Source organism: Onthophagus taurus, chromosome 10 (assembly GCF_036711975.1).
Source record: "Onthophagus taurus isolate NC chromosome 10, IU_Otau_3.0, whole genome shotgun sequence".
Classification (NCBI taxonomy): domain Eukaryota; kingdom Metazoa; phylum Arthropoda; class Insecta; order Coleoptera; family Scarabaeidae; genus Onthophagus; species Onthophagus taurus.
This window is the reverse complement of record NC_091975.1, coordinates 8912726-8929718: the sequence shown is the minus strand read 5'-3', so window position 1 is coordinate 8929718 and position 16993 is coordinate 8912726. Positions and strand designations below refer to the sequence as shown.

Genomic DNA, 16993 nt, shown 5'->3' with positions numbered 1-16993 from the left:
ATACGATTTTTTAAAGTGTGTAACAATCAAATATGCTGAGTTGGGTTTAAAAAATAATAACAAAGAAATTATTTTTGGAACATTAAATCTTAATCAAATTTGCTTTAAAATGCTTTTTATTTCATCGTTATATCTCAATTCGTTTTTGAGATACGATTTTTTAAAGTGTGTAACAATCAAATATGCTGAGTTGGTTTTAAAAAATAATAACAACCATGTCTATGGAAATTAAGAAATTATTTTTGGCACATTAAATCTTAATCAAATTTGCTTTAAAATGCTTTTTATTTCATCGTTATATCTCAATTCGCTTTTGAGATACGATTTTTTAAAGTGTGTAACAATCAAATATACTGAGTTGGGTTTAAAACATAATAACAACCATGTCTATGGAAACTAAGAAATTATTTTTGGCACATTAAATCTTAATCAAATTTGCTTTAAAATGCTTCTTATTTCATCGTTATATCTCAATTCATTTTTGAGATACGATTTTTTAAAGTATGTAACAATCAAATATGCTGAGTTGGGTTTAAAAAATAATAACAACCATGTTTATGGAAATTAAGAAATTATTTTTGGCACATTAAATCTTAATCAAATTTGCTTTAAAATGCTTCTTATTTCATCGTTATATCTCAATTCGTTCTTGAGATACGATTTTTTAAAGTGTGTAACAATCAAATATGCTGAGTTGGGTATAAAAAATAATAACAACCATGTTTATGGAAATTAAGAAATTATTTTCGGCACATTAAATCTTTAACAAATTTGCTTTAAAATGCTTCTTATTTCATCGTTATATCTCAATTCGTTCTTAAGATATGATTTTTTAAAGTGTGTAACAATCAAATATACTGAGTTGGGTTTAAAAAATAATAACAACCATGTCTATGGAAATTAAGAAATTATTTTTGGCACATTAAATCTTAATCAAATTTTCTTTAAAATGCTTCTTAATTCATCGTTATATCTCAATTCGTTTTTGAGATACGATTTTTTAAAGTGTGTAACAATCAAATATGCTGAGTTGGGTTTAAAAAATAATAACAAAGAAATTATTTTTGGCACATTAAATCTTAATCAAATTTGCTTTAAAATGTTTCTTATTTCATCGTTATATCTCAATTCGTTCTTGAGATACGATTTTTTAAAGTGTGTAACAATCAAATATGATAAGTTGGGTTTAAAATATAATAACAACCATGTTTATGGAAATTAAGAAATTATTTTTGGCACATTAAATCTTAATCAAATTTGCTTTAAAATGCTTTTTATTTCATCGTTATATCTCAATTCGTTTTTGCGATACGATTTTTTAAAGTATGTAACAATCAAATATGCTGAGTTGGGTTTAAAAAATAATAACAACCATGTTTATGGAAATTAAGAAATTATTTTCGGCACATGAAATCTTAATCAAATTTGCTTTAAAATGTTTCTTATTTCATCGTTATATCTCAATTCGTTCTTGAGATACGATTTTTTAAAGTGTGTAACAATCAAATATGATAAGTTGGGTTTAAAATATAATAACAACCATGTTTATGGAAATTAAGAAATTATTTTTGGCACATTAAATCTTAATCAAATTTGCTTTAAAATGCTTTTTATTTCATCGTTATATCTCAATTCGTTTTTGAGATACGGTTTTTTAAATTGTGTAACAATCAAATATGCTAAGTTGGGTTTAAAAAATAATAACAACCATGTCTATAGAAATTAAGAAATTATTTTCGGCACATTAAATCTTAATCAAATTTGCTTTAAAATGCTTTTTATTTCATCGTTATATCTCAATTCGTTTTTGAGATACGATTTTTTAAAGTATGTAACAATCAAATATGCTGAGTTGGGTTTAAAAAATCATAACAACCATGTTTATGGAAATTAAGAAATTATTTTCTGCACATTAAATCTTAATCAAATTTGCTTAAAAATGCTTTTTATTTCATCGTTATATCTCAATTCGTTTTTGAGATACGATTTTTTAAATTGTGTAACAATCAAATATGCTAAGTTGGGTTTAAAAAATCATAACAACCATGTTTATGGAAATTAAGAAATTATTTTTGGCACATTAAATCTTAATCAAATTTGCTTTAAAATGCTTTTTATTTCATCGTTACATCTCAATTCGTTCTTGAGATTCGATTTTTTTAAATATCTTCTTAAAATGTCTATAACCAAATATGCTGAGTTGGGTTTAAAATATAATAACAAATATATATTATTTAGGATTAGTAGTAAAATAAAAGCAAAAATTGTTTCATGAATTACAAATACAACTTTATTTTATAATAATAATAATATTATCGTTACAATTTACGCGAAATAGACAACGAGTGGAAGAAAAAAAAATAGAGAACAAAACTGTTTTAAATATATTACTTTGTAGCTTTTATTAAATAACTTTGGCCTTCAAAATAATTATCTCATCTCATGTAAATATATAACTTTTTTATTCTTACACCTTTTTTAATCCGTTAAAAAAAATATTTCTTTTTATTCCTCTTCTTCCTCTTCCTCCTCTTCCTCTTCTTCCTCCTCTTCTTCTTCATCGTCTTCCTCCTCATCTACTTCAACTTCCTCTTCTTCCTCTTCCTCTTCTGGTTCGGGTTCGATTACAGGTTCCTTGATGTCTTCATCTTCATCAACAGCCTGTTTACCTTCTTCTTCACCTTCAGGTGTTTCTGGGTCACCAGCTTTTTTACCGGGTCTTTCACCAAACCATTTCGGAAGTCTTGCTACAAGATTAATCAAAATTAACTTTTGAAATAAATTTAAAACATTTTAAACATGCCATTAAACAATTTTAGATTTTTTTAAAATGCAGAGTTGAGTTAAAAAAATCGTATCTCCGAGATTTATAGGAATAAAAGAATCTTTCTTGGTGTGTTAAATCTGGATTAAATTTGCTACAAAGTGGCGTTTAAATCATTTTGGTATCTCAATTCGTTCTTGAGATATGATTTTTTAACTTGCATTTTTATCAATTTAACCTCAATAAACGCAGAGTTGATTTAAAAAAATCGTATCTCCGAGATTTATGGGAATGAAGAAATGATTTTTGGTGTGTTAAATCTGGATTAAATTTACTATAAAATGGTGTTTAAATCATCTTGATATCTCTATTCGTTCTTGAGATATGATTTTTTTAAGTTGCACCTCAACAATGGCAGAGTTGAGTTAAAAAAATGGTATCTCCGAAATTTATGGGAATGAAGGAATGATTTTTGGTGTGTTAAATTTGGATTAAATTTACTATAAAATGGTGTTTAAATTATCGTGATATCTTTATTCGTTCTTAAGATATGATTTTTTAACTTGCATTTTTATCAATTTAACCTCAATAAACGCAGAGTTGAATTAAAAAAATCGTATCTCCGAGATTTATGGGAATGAAGGAGTAATTTTTGGTGTACTAAATTTGAATTAAATTTTCTATAAAATGGTGTTTAAATCATCTTGATATCTCTATTCGTTCTTGAGATATGATTTTTTTAAGTTGTATTTATATAAACGTAACCTCAATAATGGCAGAGTTGAGTTAAAAAAATCGTATCTCCGAGATTTATAGGAATATAAGAATAATTTTTGGTGTGTTAAATCTGGATTAGATTTACTATAAAATGGTGTTTAAATCATTTTGATATCTCTATTCGTTCTTAAGATATGATTTTTTTAGTTTGCACTTTTATCAACTGAACCTCAATACGCGCAGAGTTGAATTAAAACAATCGTATCTCCGAGATTTATGGGACTGAAGGAATAATTTTTGGTGTGTTAAATCTGGATTAAATTTACTATAAAATGGTGTTTATTTCATGATGATATCTCAATTCGTTCTTGAGATATGATCTTTTTGAGTTGCATTTTTATCAACTTTCCACCAATAACTGCAGAGTTGATTTGGAAAAATCGTATCTCTTAGGTTTATAGGAATAAAGGAAACATTTTTGGTGTGTTGAATCTAGATTAAATTTACTATAAACTGTTGTTTATTTCATCATGATATCTCAATTCGTTCTTGAGATATGATCTTTTTGAGTTACATTTTTATCAACTTCAATTACTGCAGTGTTTAATTAAAAAAATCGTATCTCCCAGATTTATAGAAATAGAATAATAATTCTTGGTGTGTCAAATCTAGATTAAATTTACTATAAAATGGTCTTTATTGTATGATAATATCTCAATTCGTTCTTGAGATATGATTTTTTTAAATTGCACTTTTATCAACTGAACCACAATACGCGCAGAGTTGAATTAAAAAAATCGTATCTACGAGATTTATGGGAATGAAGGAATAATTTTTGGTGTGTTAAATCTGGATTAAATTTACTATAAAATGGCGTTTAAATTATCTTAATATATCAATTCGTTCTTGAGATATGATTTTTTTAAGTTCTATATTTATCAACTTAACCTCAATAACCGCAGAGTTGAGTTAAAAAAATCGTATCTCCGAGATTTATAGAAACAGAAAAATAATTTTTGATGTGTTAAATCTGGATTAAATTTACTATAAAATGGTGTTTATTTCATGATGATAGCTCAATTCATTCTTGAGATATGATTTTTTTAAGTTGCATTTTCATCAACTTAACCTCAATAAACGCAGAGTTGAGTTAAAAAAATCGTATCTCCGAGATTTATAGGAATAGAAGAATAATTTTTGGTGTGTTAAATCTGGATTAAATTTACTATAAAATGGTGTTTATTTCATGATGATAGCTCAATTCATTCTTGAGATATGATTTTTTTAAGTTGCATTTTTATCAATTTAACCTTAATAACCGCAGAGTTGAGTTAAAAAAATCGTATCTCCGAGATTTATACGAATAGAAGAATAATTTTTGGTGTGTTAAATCTGGATTAAATTTACTATAAAATGGTGTTTATTTCATGATGATATCGCAATTCATTCTTGAGATATGATTTTTTAAGTTGCACTTTTATCAACTGAACCTCAATACGCGCAGAGTTGATTTAAAAAAATCGTATCTCCGAAATTTATAGGAATAGAAGAATAATTTTTGGTGTGTTAAATCTGGATTAAATTTACTATAAAATGGTGTTTATTTCATGATGATATCTCAATTCGTTCTTGAGATATGATTTTTTTGATATGTTGGATTAAATTTAAGATATTTTATACATGCTGTTAGAAGATAACAAATTTTTTTTTGAATGTCTTACTTTTTTGTCGGGAGTCAAATTGACCACTCTTTTCCTTCCACGATTTCTCGTTAGTTTCCTTCATCAATTCTTCGAGTCCCTGGTCATGTTACGAAGGAAGTACAAGAAAAACAAACAGAAAAAAACGAGACGTATAAAAAAGACGTAAAACAGAAATAAGAAGAGATATTTTTAAAACTGGGGGAGACTAAACAAAGACGTAGACAAAAACATAATTTTTCTTTGGGGGAATAATTGCGTGCAATTAATAAACAAATTTCAACCCCTTTTTTGATTAAAACTTACACCTCGATCTACTTTCGAATTCTTGTTGTTTCTCCCTCCAGTGTTTTTCATTCATTTCCAATGATAAATGATCAAATCCCTTTAATTTATTAATTATTTTTTTAAACTTTTTTTTTGTAATATACTTACACCTTCAAAAAGCTTCTTTTTATCATCGTATGACCGTGTATCAACGCGACGTTCATATTTAGAGGCAACTTGAATCTTGGGCTGAATAAAATCATAAATTTTAACAAAATTAATTTCCTTTTCTTATTAAATTATTTACCGGGTATTTTCCGGTTAAAGCTTCTGGGTCGAGACCTTTCTTCAAAGCTTTGTGTCTCAATTGTTGTTTCTGTCTTTCTTTCAATTCTTTAAGCTACAATAAAAGAAAATAATGAGATCAAATTAATAGATTTTGGGATAAAAATTGTGTTACATCGTAATCTTGACGTTTTTGCCTTTCTTCCAAATCGTATTTTTCCGTTTCCAATTTAACGATGCAATCCCATAATTCAGTGGCTTTTTGGCGCAACTGCTCAATTCCAAGTCCGTCCAATTTCAACGGCTTAATACGAATGGACAAAGAAATCTTTTTCTCTTCTTCCAATTGCTCCTTAGTTTTGTTTCTTTCCAATTGAGCCGCCGAAAGATTAGACTAAATAAAATAAAACGTTATTTGAGTTTTTAATTTTGTTTCATTCTTACTCCAGGATCTCTTTTGGTGATGGTAAAGTTGGGTCCTTTAGATTTAGTTTGGTCTTTCAACGCTTGCATCATCGCTTGGCGTTTCTTTTCGGCTTCCTCCAAACGTTGCCTCTTCTCCTCAATATCGCGTTGTTTCTTCTCTTCAATTTCACGAACACGACGTTCTTCTTCCTGCTTCTTACGCTCAGCCATTTTTTTCTCTTCTTCGGCACGAGTCACCTTGCGCTTGGCTTGTTTCTCCTTCAATTTTTTGAGGTCTTCCTCTTCCTTGGCACGTTGTTTGCGCCATTCCGCGATGTACTCTCTCAGCTGCTCGTCCAAATCAGATCTTTTCTGGTCTTGGCGTTTAATAAACTCCGGATCACCAGCTTGTTCCCTTTATTATAATTCAAACGAAAAGTTAAATAACGAAAACTTTTTAATTAGTTAATGCTGATAAGATTTTGGGTGTTTATTTGGAAATTTTTAATGACTGAAATGATTTTTGTGTGTTTATTTGGCGTGTTTTATTAATTGTTAATTGTGTTAATTATAATATTAATGTTAGATTCAGGAATGAAGGAATCACTTTTGGTATGTTGAATCTGGATTAAATTTGCTTTAAAATGGTGTTTAAATCATCTTGGTATCTCAATTCGTTCTTGAGATATGATTTTTTTAAGTTACACTTTGATGAACTGAACCTCAATAACTGCAGAGTTGATTAAAAAAATCGTATCTCCCAGATTTATAGGAATAGAATAATAATTCTTGGTGTGTCGAATCTAGGTTAAATTTGCTTTAAATTAGTGTATATTTAATGATGATATCTCAATTTGTTCTTGAGATATGATTTTTTTAAGTTACACTTTTATCAACTGAACCTCAATACGCGCAGAGTTGAGTTAAAAAAATTGTATCTCCGAGATTTATGGGAATGAAGGAATCATTTTCGGTGTATTAAATCTGGATTAAATTTACTATAAAATGGTGTTTAAATCATTTTAATATCTCAATTCGTTCTTGAGATATGATTTCTTCAATTTGGATTTTTATCAACTTAACCTCAACAACCGCAGAGTTGAATTAAAAAAATCGTATCTCCAAGATTAATAGGAATAAAGGAATCATTTTTGGTGTGTTAAATCTGGATTAAATTTACTATAAAATGGTGTTTAAATCATTTTAATATCTCAATTCGTTCTTGAGATATGATATCTTCAATTTGGATTTTTATCAACTTAACCTCAACAACCGCAGAGTTGAATTAAAAAAATCATATCTCCAAGATTAATAGGAATAAAGGAATCATTTTCGGTGTATTAAATCTGGATTAAATTTACTATAAAATGGTGTTTAAATCATTTTAATATCTCAATTCGTTCTTGAGATATGATTTCTTTAATTTGGATTTTTATCAACTTAACCTCAACAACCGCAGAGTTGAATTAAAAAAATCGTATCTCCAAGATTAATAGGAATAAAGGAATAATTTTTGGAGTGTTAAATCTGGATTCAATTTACTACAAAATGGTGTTTAAATCATCTTGATATCTCAATTACTTTTTGAGATATGATTTTTTTAATTTGACATTTAACTCATTTCGTCATAAATACAGATATACGGAGATGAATTAAAAAAATCATAACGTCGAAATTTATAGAAATAAAGAAATGGTTTTTTACACATTAAATCTTAATTAAATTTGCTTTAAATTGGTGTATATTTCATGATGATATCTCAATTTGTTCTTGAGATATGATTTTTTTAAGTTACACTTTTATGAACTAAACCTCAATACGCGCAGAGTTGAGTTAAAAAAATCGTATCTCCGAGATTTATGGCAATGAAGGAATCATTTTCGGTGTGTTAAATCTGGATTAAATTTACTATAAAATGGTGTTTAAATCATTTTAATATCTCAATTCGTTCTTGAGATATGATTTCTTTAATTTGGATTTTTATCAACTTAACCTCAACAACCGCAGAGTTGCATTAAAAAAATCGTATCTCCAAGATTAATAGGAATAAAGGAATAATTTTTGGAGTGTTAAATCTGGATTAAATTTACTACAAAATGGTGTTTAAATCATCTTGATATCTCAATTACTTTTTGAGATATGATTTTTTTAATTTGACATTTAACTCATTTCGTCATAAATACAGATATACGAAGATGAATTAAAAAAATCATAACGTCGAAATTTGTAGAAATAAAGAAATGGTTTTTTACACATTAAATCTTAATTAAATTTGCTTTAAATTGGTGTATATTTCATGATGATATCTCAATTTGTTCTTGAGATATGATTTTTTTAAGTTACACTTTTATGAACTGAACCTCAATACGCGCAGAGTTGAGTTAAAAAAATCGTATCTCCGAGATTTATGGCAATGAAGGAATCATTTTCGGTGTGTTAAATCTGGATTAAATTTACTATAAAATGGTGTTTAAATCATTTTAATATCTCAATTCGTTCTTGAGATATGATTTCTTTAATTTGGATTTTTATCAACTTAACCTCAACAGCCGCAGAATTGAATTAAAAAAAATCGTATCTCCAAGATTAATAGGAATAAAGGAATAATTTTTGGAGTGTTAAATCTGGATTAAATTTACTACAAAATGGTGTTTAAATCATCTTGATATCTCAATTACTTTTTGAGATATGATTTTTTTAATTTCACTTTAACTCATTTCGTCATAAATACAGATATATGGAGATGAATTAAAAAAATCATAACGTCGAAATTTATAGAAATAAAGAAATTGTTTTTTACACATTAAATCTTAATTAAATTTGCTTTAAATTGGTGTATATTTCATTATGATATCTCAATTTGTTCTTGAGATATGATTTTTTTAAGTTACACTTTTATCAACTGAACCTCAATACGCGCAGAGTTGAATTAAAAAAATCGTATCTTCGAGATTTATGGCAATGAAGGAATCATTTTCGGTGTGTTAAATCTGGATTAAATTTACTATAAAATGGTGTTTAAATCATTTTAATATCTCATTTCGTTCTTGAGATATGATTTCTTTAATTTGGATTTTTATCAACTTAACCTCAACAACCGCAGAGTTGAATTAAAAAAATCGTATCCCCAAGATTAATAGGAATAAAGGAATAATTTTTGGAGTGTTAAATCTGGATTAAATTTACTACAAAATGGTGTTTAAATCATCTTGATATCTCAATTACTTTTTGAGATATGATCTTTTTAATTTGACATTTAACTCATTTCGTCATAAATACAGATATACGGAGATGAATTAAAAAAATCATAACGTCGAAATTTGTAGAAATAAAGAAATGTTTTTTTACAAATTAAATCTTAATTTAATTTGCTTTAAATTGGTGTATATTTCATGATGATATCTCAATTTGTTCTTGAGATATGATTTTTTTAAGTTACACTTTTATCAACTGAACCTCAATACGCGCAGAGTTGAATTAAAAAAATCGTATCTTCGAGATTTATGGCAATGAAGGAATCATTTTCGGTGTGTTAAATCTGGATTAAATTTACTATAAAATGGTGTTTAAATCATTTTAATATCTCATTTCGTTCTTGAGATATGATTTCTTTAATTTGGATTTTTATCAACTTAACCTCAACAACCGCAGAGTTGAATTAAAAAAATCGTATCCCCAAGATTAATAGGAATAAAGGAATAATTTTTGGAGTGTTAAATCTGGATTAAATTTACTACAAAATGGTGTTTAAATCATCTTGATATCTCAATTACTTTTTGAGATATGATCTTTTTAATTTGACATTTAACTCATTTCGTCATAAATACAGATATACGGAGATGAATTAAAAAAATCATAACGTCGAAATTTGTAGAAATAAAGAAATGTTTTTTTACAAATTAAATCTTAATTTAATTTGCTTTAAATTGGTATATATTTCATGATGATATCTCAATTTGTTCTTGAGATATGATTTTTTTAAGTTACACTTTTGTCAATTGAACCTCAATACGCGCAGAGGTGAGTTAAAAAAATCGTATCTCCGAGATTTATGGAAATGAAGGAATCATTTTTGGTGTGTTAAATCTGGATTAAATTTACTATAAAATGGTGTTTAAATCATTTTAATATCTCAATTCGTTCTTGAGATATGATTTCTTTAATTTAGATTTTTATCAACTTAACCTCAACAACCGCAAAGTTGAATTAAAAAAATCGTATCTCCAAGATTAATAGGAATAAAGGAATAATTTTTGGAGCGTTAAATCTGGATTAAATTTACTACAAAATGGTGTTTAAATCATCTTGATATCTCAATTACTTTTTGAGATATCATTTTTTTTATTTGACGTTTAACTCATTTCATCATAAACACAGATATACGGAGATGAATTAAAAAAATCATAACGTCGAAATTTATAGAAATAAAAAAATGGTTTTTTACACATTAAATCTTAATTAAATTTGCTTTAATTTGGTGTATATTTCATGATGATATCTCAATTTGTTCTTGAGATATGATTTTTTTAAGTTACACTTTTATCAACTGAACCTCAATACGCGCAGAGTTGAATTAAAAAAATCAGATCTCCGAGATTTATGGGAATGAAGGAATCATTTTCGGTGTGTTAAATCTGGATTAAATTTACTATAAAATGGTGTTTAAATCATTTTAATATCTCAATTCGTTCTTGAGATATGATTTCTTTAATTTGGATTTTTATCAACTTAACCTCAACAATCGCAGAGTTGAATTAAAAAAATCGTATCTCCAAGATTAATAGGAATAATTTTTGGAGTGTTAAATCTGGATTAAATTTACTACAAAATGGTGTTTAACTCATCTTGATATCTCAATTACTTTTTGAGATATGATTTTTTTAATTTGACATTTAACTCATTTCGTCATAAATACAGATATACGGAGATGAATTAAAAAAATCATAACGACGAAATTAATAGAAATAAAGAAATTGTTTTTTACACATTAAATCTTAATTAAATTTGCTTTAAATTGGTGTATATTTGGTGATGATATCTCAATTTGTTCTTGAGATATGACATTTTTATCAACTTAACCTCAATAACCGTAGTGTTGAATTAAAAAAATCGTACCTCCAAGATTAATATGAATAAAGGAATAATTTTTGGAGTGTTAAATCTGGATTAAATTTACTACAAAATGGTGTTTAAATCATGTTGATATCTCAATTACTATTTGAGATATGACTGGGTGAAATTTTTAATGGCAGTGATGATTTTTGTGTTTTTTTTATGGTGTGTTTTTTAAAGAACAGAGAAAACAACGAGTGTAATAAAAAAGAAAATATGCGGCGCAAAATTATTTTTTAATTCAAATTGAATTCTTTCAAAAAAAACCCTTTAAAAAAATTCAATTTTATTTTGAACGTACTTTTTTAAGCGCATGGTAAAAATTGACGAAAATCATGCAAGTGCAAGGCAAGCAAAAATTAAAATAATTTTTTTTAAGGGGTGTCGTCTCTTTTTGCGCGGTAAAAATAATTAAAAAAAATAATTAACAGGGTGGTTTTCGGGTTGTTTCTGTTTTAATGCGAAAGAGAGAACACTTTGTTTTTATTTATTCGAGGCAATTTTATTTTTGGTAGGCAAAAAAAGTGGTAGGCCGTCGGCGCGTACAAAAATCTATGGTTTTGGACTTACTCTTCTTGGCTTACTACTTTGGTAACGGTGGTCCTGATTCAAGAACACAGTGACAGACAGACAGACAGACATCGGGGGGAGGTGCATTGGGGGTGAGAAAACAGACAAAAACAAACTCATGAGAAAAAAATCGGTTCAAAAAAGATTTCTTTGGACAAAAATTTTAAAAAATCTCTAAATTGGAACAAAGAAAATTACTACTCCAGGCATCGGTGGCTTTCTACTTGATTTTCAACTTATTACTGGCTCGTCTACGTATTTTTTGGATCTAATTTCTTTACTTTCTACTTACTTTCTGCAAGAAAAAGAGGCAAGGGTCAAATTTTGGGGAAATCTATTTGTTTTAACAAATTAACTTACGTTTCGATGATTTCCTCCTCTTCTTCACTACAATTCGGATTAAGAGAAAGAAAAAAGACATTTAGATTAATTAAATAATTGTATCGGTTAATAATAGCCAAGAAGCTCTGTAAGAGGATGGACATAAATATAAAAAAAATAAAAAAAAATAAGTAAAGGGATTTGCAAGCATCAAAAAAAAAAAAAAAATATTAACACAAAATTTGAATACAAGCAGAGAAGTGTTTTTAAAATAAATTATTTGGATCTCCAAGATTTATAGGAGTGAAGAAATCAACTTTGGTATGTTAAATCTAGATTAAATTTACTATAAAATGGTGTTTATTTCATGCTGATATCTCAATTCGTTCTTAAGATATGATCTTTTTGATTTGCATTTTTATCAACTTAAGCTTAATAACTGCAAAGTTGATTAAAAAAAATCGTATCTCCCAGATTTATAGGAATAGAATAATAATTCTTGGTGTGTTGAATCTAGATTAAATTTACTATAAAATGGTGTTTAAATCATCTTGATATCTAAATTCGTTCTTGAGATACGATTTTTTTAAATTACATTTTTATCAACTTAACCTCAATTACTGCAGAGTTTAATTAAAAAAATCGTATCTCCCAGATTTATAGGAATAGAATAATAATTCTTGGTGTGTCGAATCTAGATTAAATTTGCTATAAAATGGTCTTTATTGCATGATGATATCTCAATTCGTTCTTGAGATATGATTTTTTTAAGTTGTATTTTTACCAACATAACCTCAATAGCTGCAGAGTTGATTTAAAAAAATCGTATCTCCCAGATTTATAGGAATAGAATAATAATTCTGGGTGTGTCGAATCTAGATTAAATTTACTATAAAATGGTGATTATTGCATGATGATATCTCAATTCATTCTTGAGATATGATCTTTTTGAGTTGCATGTTTATCAACTTAACCTCAATAACTGAAGAGTTGATTTGGAAAAATCGTATCTCCTAGATTTATAGGAATAAAGGAAACATTTTCGGTGTGTTTAATTTAGATTAAATTTACTATAAACTGGTGTTTATTTCATCATGATATCTCAATTTGTTCTTGAGATATGATCTTTTTGAGTAACATTTTTATCAACTTAACCTCAATAACTGCAGTGTTGATTTAAAAAGATCGTATCTCCCCAATTTATAGCAATAGAATAATAATTCTTGGTGTGTCGAATCTAGATTAAATTTACTATAAACTGGTGTTTATTTCATCATGATATCTCAATTCGTTCTTGAGATATGATCTTTTTGAGTTACAGTTTTATCAACTTTACCTCAATAACTGCAGAATTTAATTAAAAAAATCGTATCTTCCAGATTTATAGGAATATAAGAATAATTTTTGGTGTGTTGAATCTAGATTAAATTTACTATAAAATGGTGTTTAAATCATCATGATATCTAAATTCGTTCTTGAGATATGATTTTTTGAGTTGCACTTTTATGAACTTAACCTTAATAACTGCAGAGTTGATTTAAAAAAATCGTATCTCCCAGATTTATAGGAATAGAATAATAATTCTTGGTGTGTCGAATCTAAATTAAATTTACTATAAAATGGTGATTATTGCATGATGATATCTCAATTCGTTCTTAAGATATGACCTTTTTGAGTTGCATTTTTATCAACTTAACTTCAATTACTGTAGAGTTGATTTAAAAAAATCATATCTCCTAGATTTATAGGAATATAAGAATAATTTTTGGTGTGCTAAATCTAGATTAAATTTACTATAAAATGGTGTTTAAATCATCATGATATCTAAAGTCGTTCTTGAGATATGATTTTTTGAGTTGCACTTTTATCAACTTAACCTTCATAACTGCAGAGTTGATTTAAAAAAATTGTATCTCCCCGATTTATAGGAATAGAATAATAATTCTTGGTATGTCGAATCTAGATTAAATTTACTATAAACTGGTGTTTATTTCATCATGATATCTCAATTCGTTCTTGAGATATGATCTTTTTGAGTTACAGTTTTATCAACTTTACCTCAATAACTGCAGAATTTAATTAAAAAAATCGTATCTTCCAGATTTATAGGAATATAAGAATAATTTTTGGTGTGTTGAATCTAGATTAAATTTACTATAAAATGGTGTTTAAATCATCATGATATCTAAATTCGTTCTTGAGATATGATTTTTTGAGTTGCACTTTTATGAACTTAACCTTAATAACTGCAGAGTTGATTTAAAAAAATCGTATCTCCCAGATTTATAGGAATAGAATAATAATTCTTGGTGTGTCGAATCTAAATTAAATTTACTATAAAATGGTGATTATTGCATGATGATATCTCAATTCGTTCTTAAGATATGACCTTTTTGAGTTGCATTTTTATCAACTTAACTTCAATTACTGTAGAGTTGATTTAAAAAAATCATATCTCCTAGATTTATAGGAATATAAGAATAATTTTTGGTGTGCTAAATCTAGATTAAATTTACTATAAAATGGTGTTTAAATCATCATGATATCTAAAGTCGTTCTTGAGATATGATTTTTTGAGTTGCACTTTTATCAACTTAACCTTCATAACTGCAGAGTTGATTTAAAAAAATTGTATCTCCCCGATTTATAGGAATAGAATAATAATTCTTGGTATGTCGAATCTAGATTAAATTTACTATAAAATGGTGATTATTGCATGATGATATCTCAATTCGTTCTTGAGATATGATTTTTTAAGTTGCATTTTTATCAACTTAACCTCAATAACTGCAGAGTTGATTTAAAAAAATCGTACCTCCGAGATTTATAGGAATAGAATAATAATTCTTGGTGTGTCGAATCTAGATTAAATTTACTATAAAATGGTCTTTATTGCATGATAATATCTCAATTCGTTCTTGAGATATGATCTTTTTGAGTTACATTTTTATCAACTTAACCTCAATTACTGTAGAGTTTAATTAAAAAAATCGTATCTTCCAGATTTATAGGAATAGAAGAATAATTCTTGGTGTGTCGAATCTAGATTAAATTTGCTATAAAATGGTCTTTATTGCATGATAATATCTCAATTCGTTCTTGAGATATGATCTTTTTGAGTTGCATTTTTATCAACTTAACCTCAATTACTGTAGAGTTTAATTAAAAAAATCGTATCTCCCAGATTTATAGGAATAGAAGAATAATTCTTGGTGTGTCGAATCTAGATTAAATTTACTATAAAATGGTCTTTATTGCATGATAATATCTCAATTCGTTCTTGAGATATGATTTTTTAAGTTGCATTTTTATCAACTTAACCTTATTAACTGCAGAGCTAATTTAAAAAAATCGTATCTCCCAGATTTATAGGAATATAAGAATAATTTTTGGTGTGCTAAATCTAGATTAAATTTACTATAAAATGGTGTTTAAATCATCTTGATATCTAAATTCGTTCTTGAGATATGATTTTTTTTATTACATTTTTATCAACTTAACCTCATTAACTGCATTTGAATTTCTTTGAGTTGCAAAATGTGAAACCTTGAATGCAAGGAGATAACTAGATCCTTATGGGATGAGTGTCCAGCAAGATGAAGCAAACTTTTTCAAGGTACCGAAATAGTTTTAAATGTGGGAGTAATTTTTATATAACTTTAATTGATGAGACACTAATTAAAATGAAGCATTATAATTGATTGAATAATTAATAATAAAAACACTTTTCCTTGCTTGTAGTCAAAATTGAATCGAAATTTTTTACTTACGAGTAAACGTCTTCTTCGTCGGACATTTTTGGAAGGTTTGTAAAAGACTCTGAAATGAATCGTACAAAGTTTTGATCTTGTTTAAAGTCTGTAGCAAGCAATTGTTCTTATATAAAGTTAGCTTGGTATTTTGGACGAGAACCCTAGTGCAGAATTGGAACAAATAAGTATGTTATAATTAGATTGCACAACAAACTTAGGGTTGGCATAGATCTTAAATGATTTTGTTCAAAGAAAATCTAAGAAATGGAGAAGACTTTTGAATAAACTTTTTCTAAATTTATAAAATGATCTTGATTTAATTATTTCGAAATTTTTTTTGATTGAAAGAAGTCTTTAATGGTGATTATTTGATTATTTGAAAATGATTAGATCTTTTGGTAGGCGTATAAGAGGATCTTGTAACATTATAGGGGGACCCGAGACTCGCGAGCGAGCTGTATTTGGCTACGTACACAGTTAGAGGTTATTCTTGGACACAGTCGGAACGTTTCAGGGTATAAAAATAAAACTGGACGGGAAAACTTTAACCAGAAAAAAATAGTTTTTAGACTAACCAAATAAGAATCTCAAAAAAATTTAATCTAAAAATAAAAATCTGTAATACTAATTATTCTTTTAAGATTTAAACTTAATATATTATGCTTCAGATCATAAATTAACAAACTAAGAAAAAAATTGTAGACTCAAATTTAATTCGTTTAAATTTGGGCAATTAGAATTGATTTAGATGTAAAGTTTTAAATAATCTTATAAACTTACAGGTTAAACGATAGTAAATGAGCGGCCCAGGAGCACCACACAACTCAAGGAGTCCGCAGTGACTGCAGGAACTATCCTACGGGAACCTAGGCCTGGAAAATTCGAGTTTAAAATGTAAGCGCGCGCACCCACGCCAAAAATATGCGCTACATCGTCTTTTCGTCGTTTAAAATTCGCCTATTTACAACCACAAAGCTTCAGGTTACACAAAATCGAAGTATTCCAAGAAAATTTTCAGTTCATAAAAATAAAAAAGTTTAAAACGTAATGTTATCACTATTACTTAATTAAATTTGCATTAAAATGGTTTGCATTTCATG

The 16993-nt window shown here is 27.3% G+C and overlaps 1 protein-coding gene across 3 annotated transcripts; it reads right to left on the bottom strand.

The window, feature by feature from the left end:
* Window positions 1-2264: 2264 nt before the first annotated feature.
* Window positions 2265-16765, bottom strand: LOC111428889 (Troponin T, skeletal muscle). 3 transcript variants are annotated; one of them, XM_071199417.1, is made up of 8 exons: window positions 16674-16765; window positions 15912-15960; window positions 6178-6553; window positions 5909-6127; window positions 5756-5848; window positions 5617-5697; window positions 5488-5566; window positions 2265-2747 (listed from the first exon to the last, which is right to left on the bottom strand). In XM_071199417.1, the coding sequence occupies exons 2-8, from the start codon at window positions 15935-15937 to the stop codon at window positions 2506-2508; spliced, it is 1116 nt and encodes a 371-aa protein (XP_071055518.1). In that variant the 5' UTR covers window positions 15938-15960; window positions 16674-16765; the 3' UTR covers window positions 2265-2505. The 3 variants fall into 3 exon arrangements, with proteins under 3 accessions (XP_071055518.1, XP_022920379.1, XP_071055519.1); XM_023064611.2 differs by lacking the exon at window positions 5488-5566 and adding an exon at window positions 5203-5281; XM_071199418.1 differs by lacking the exons at window positions 5488-5566; window positions 15912-15960; window positions 16674-16765 and adding exons at window positions 5203-5281; window positions 11821-11912.
* Window positions 16766-16993: the final 228 nt, after the last annotated feature.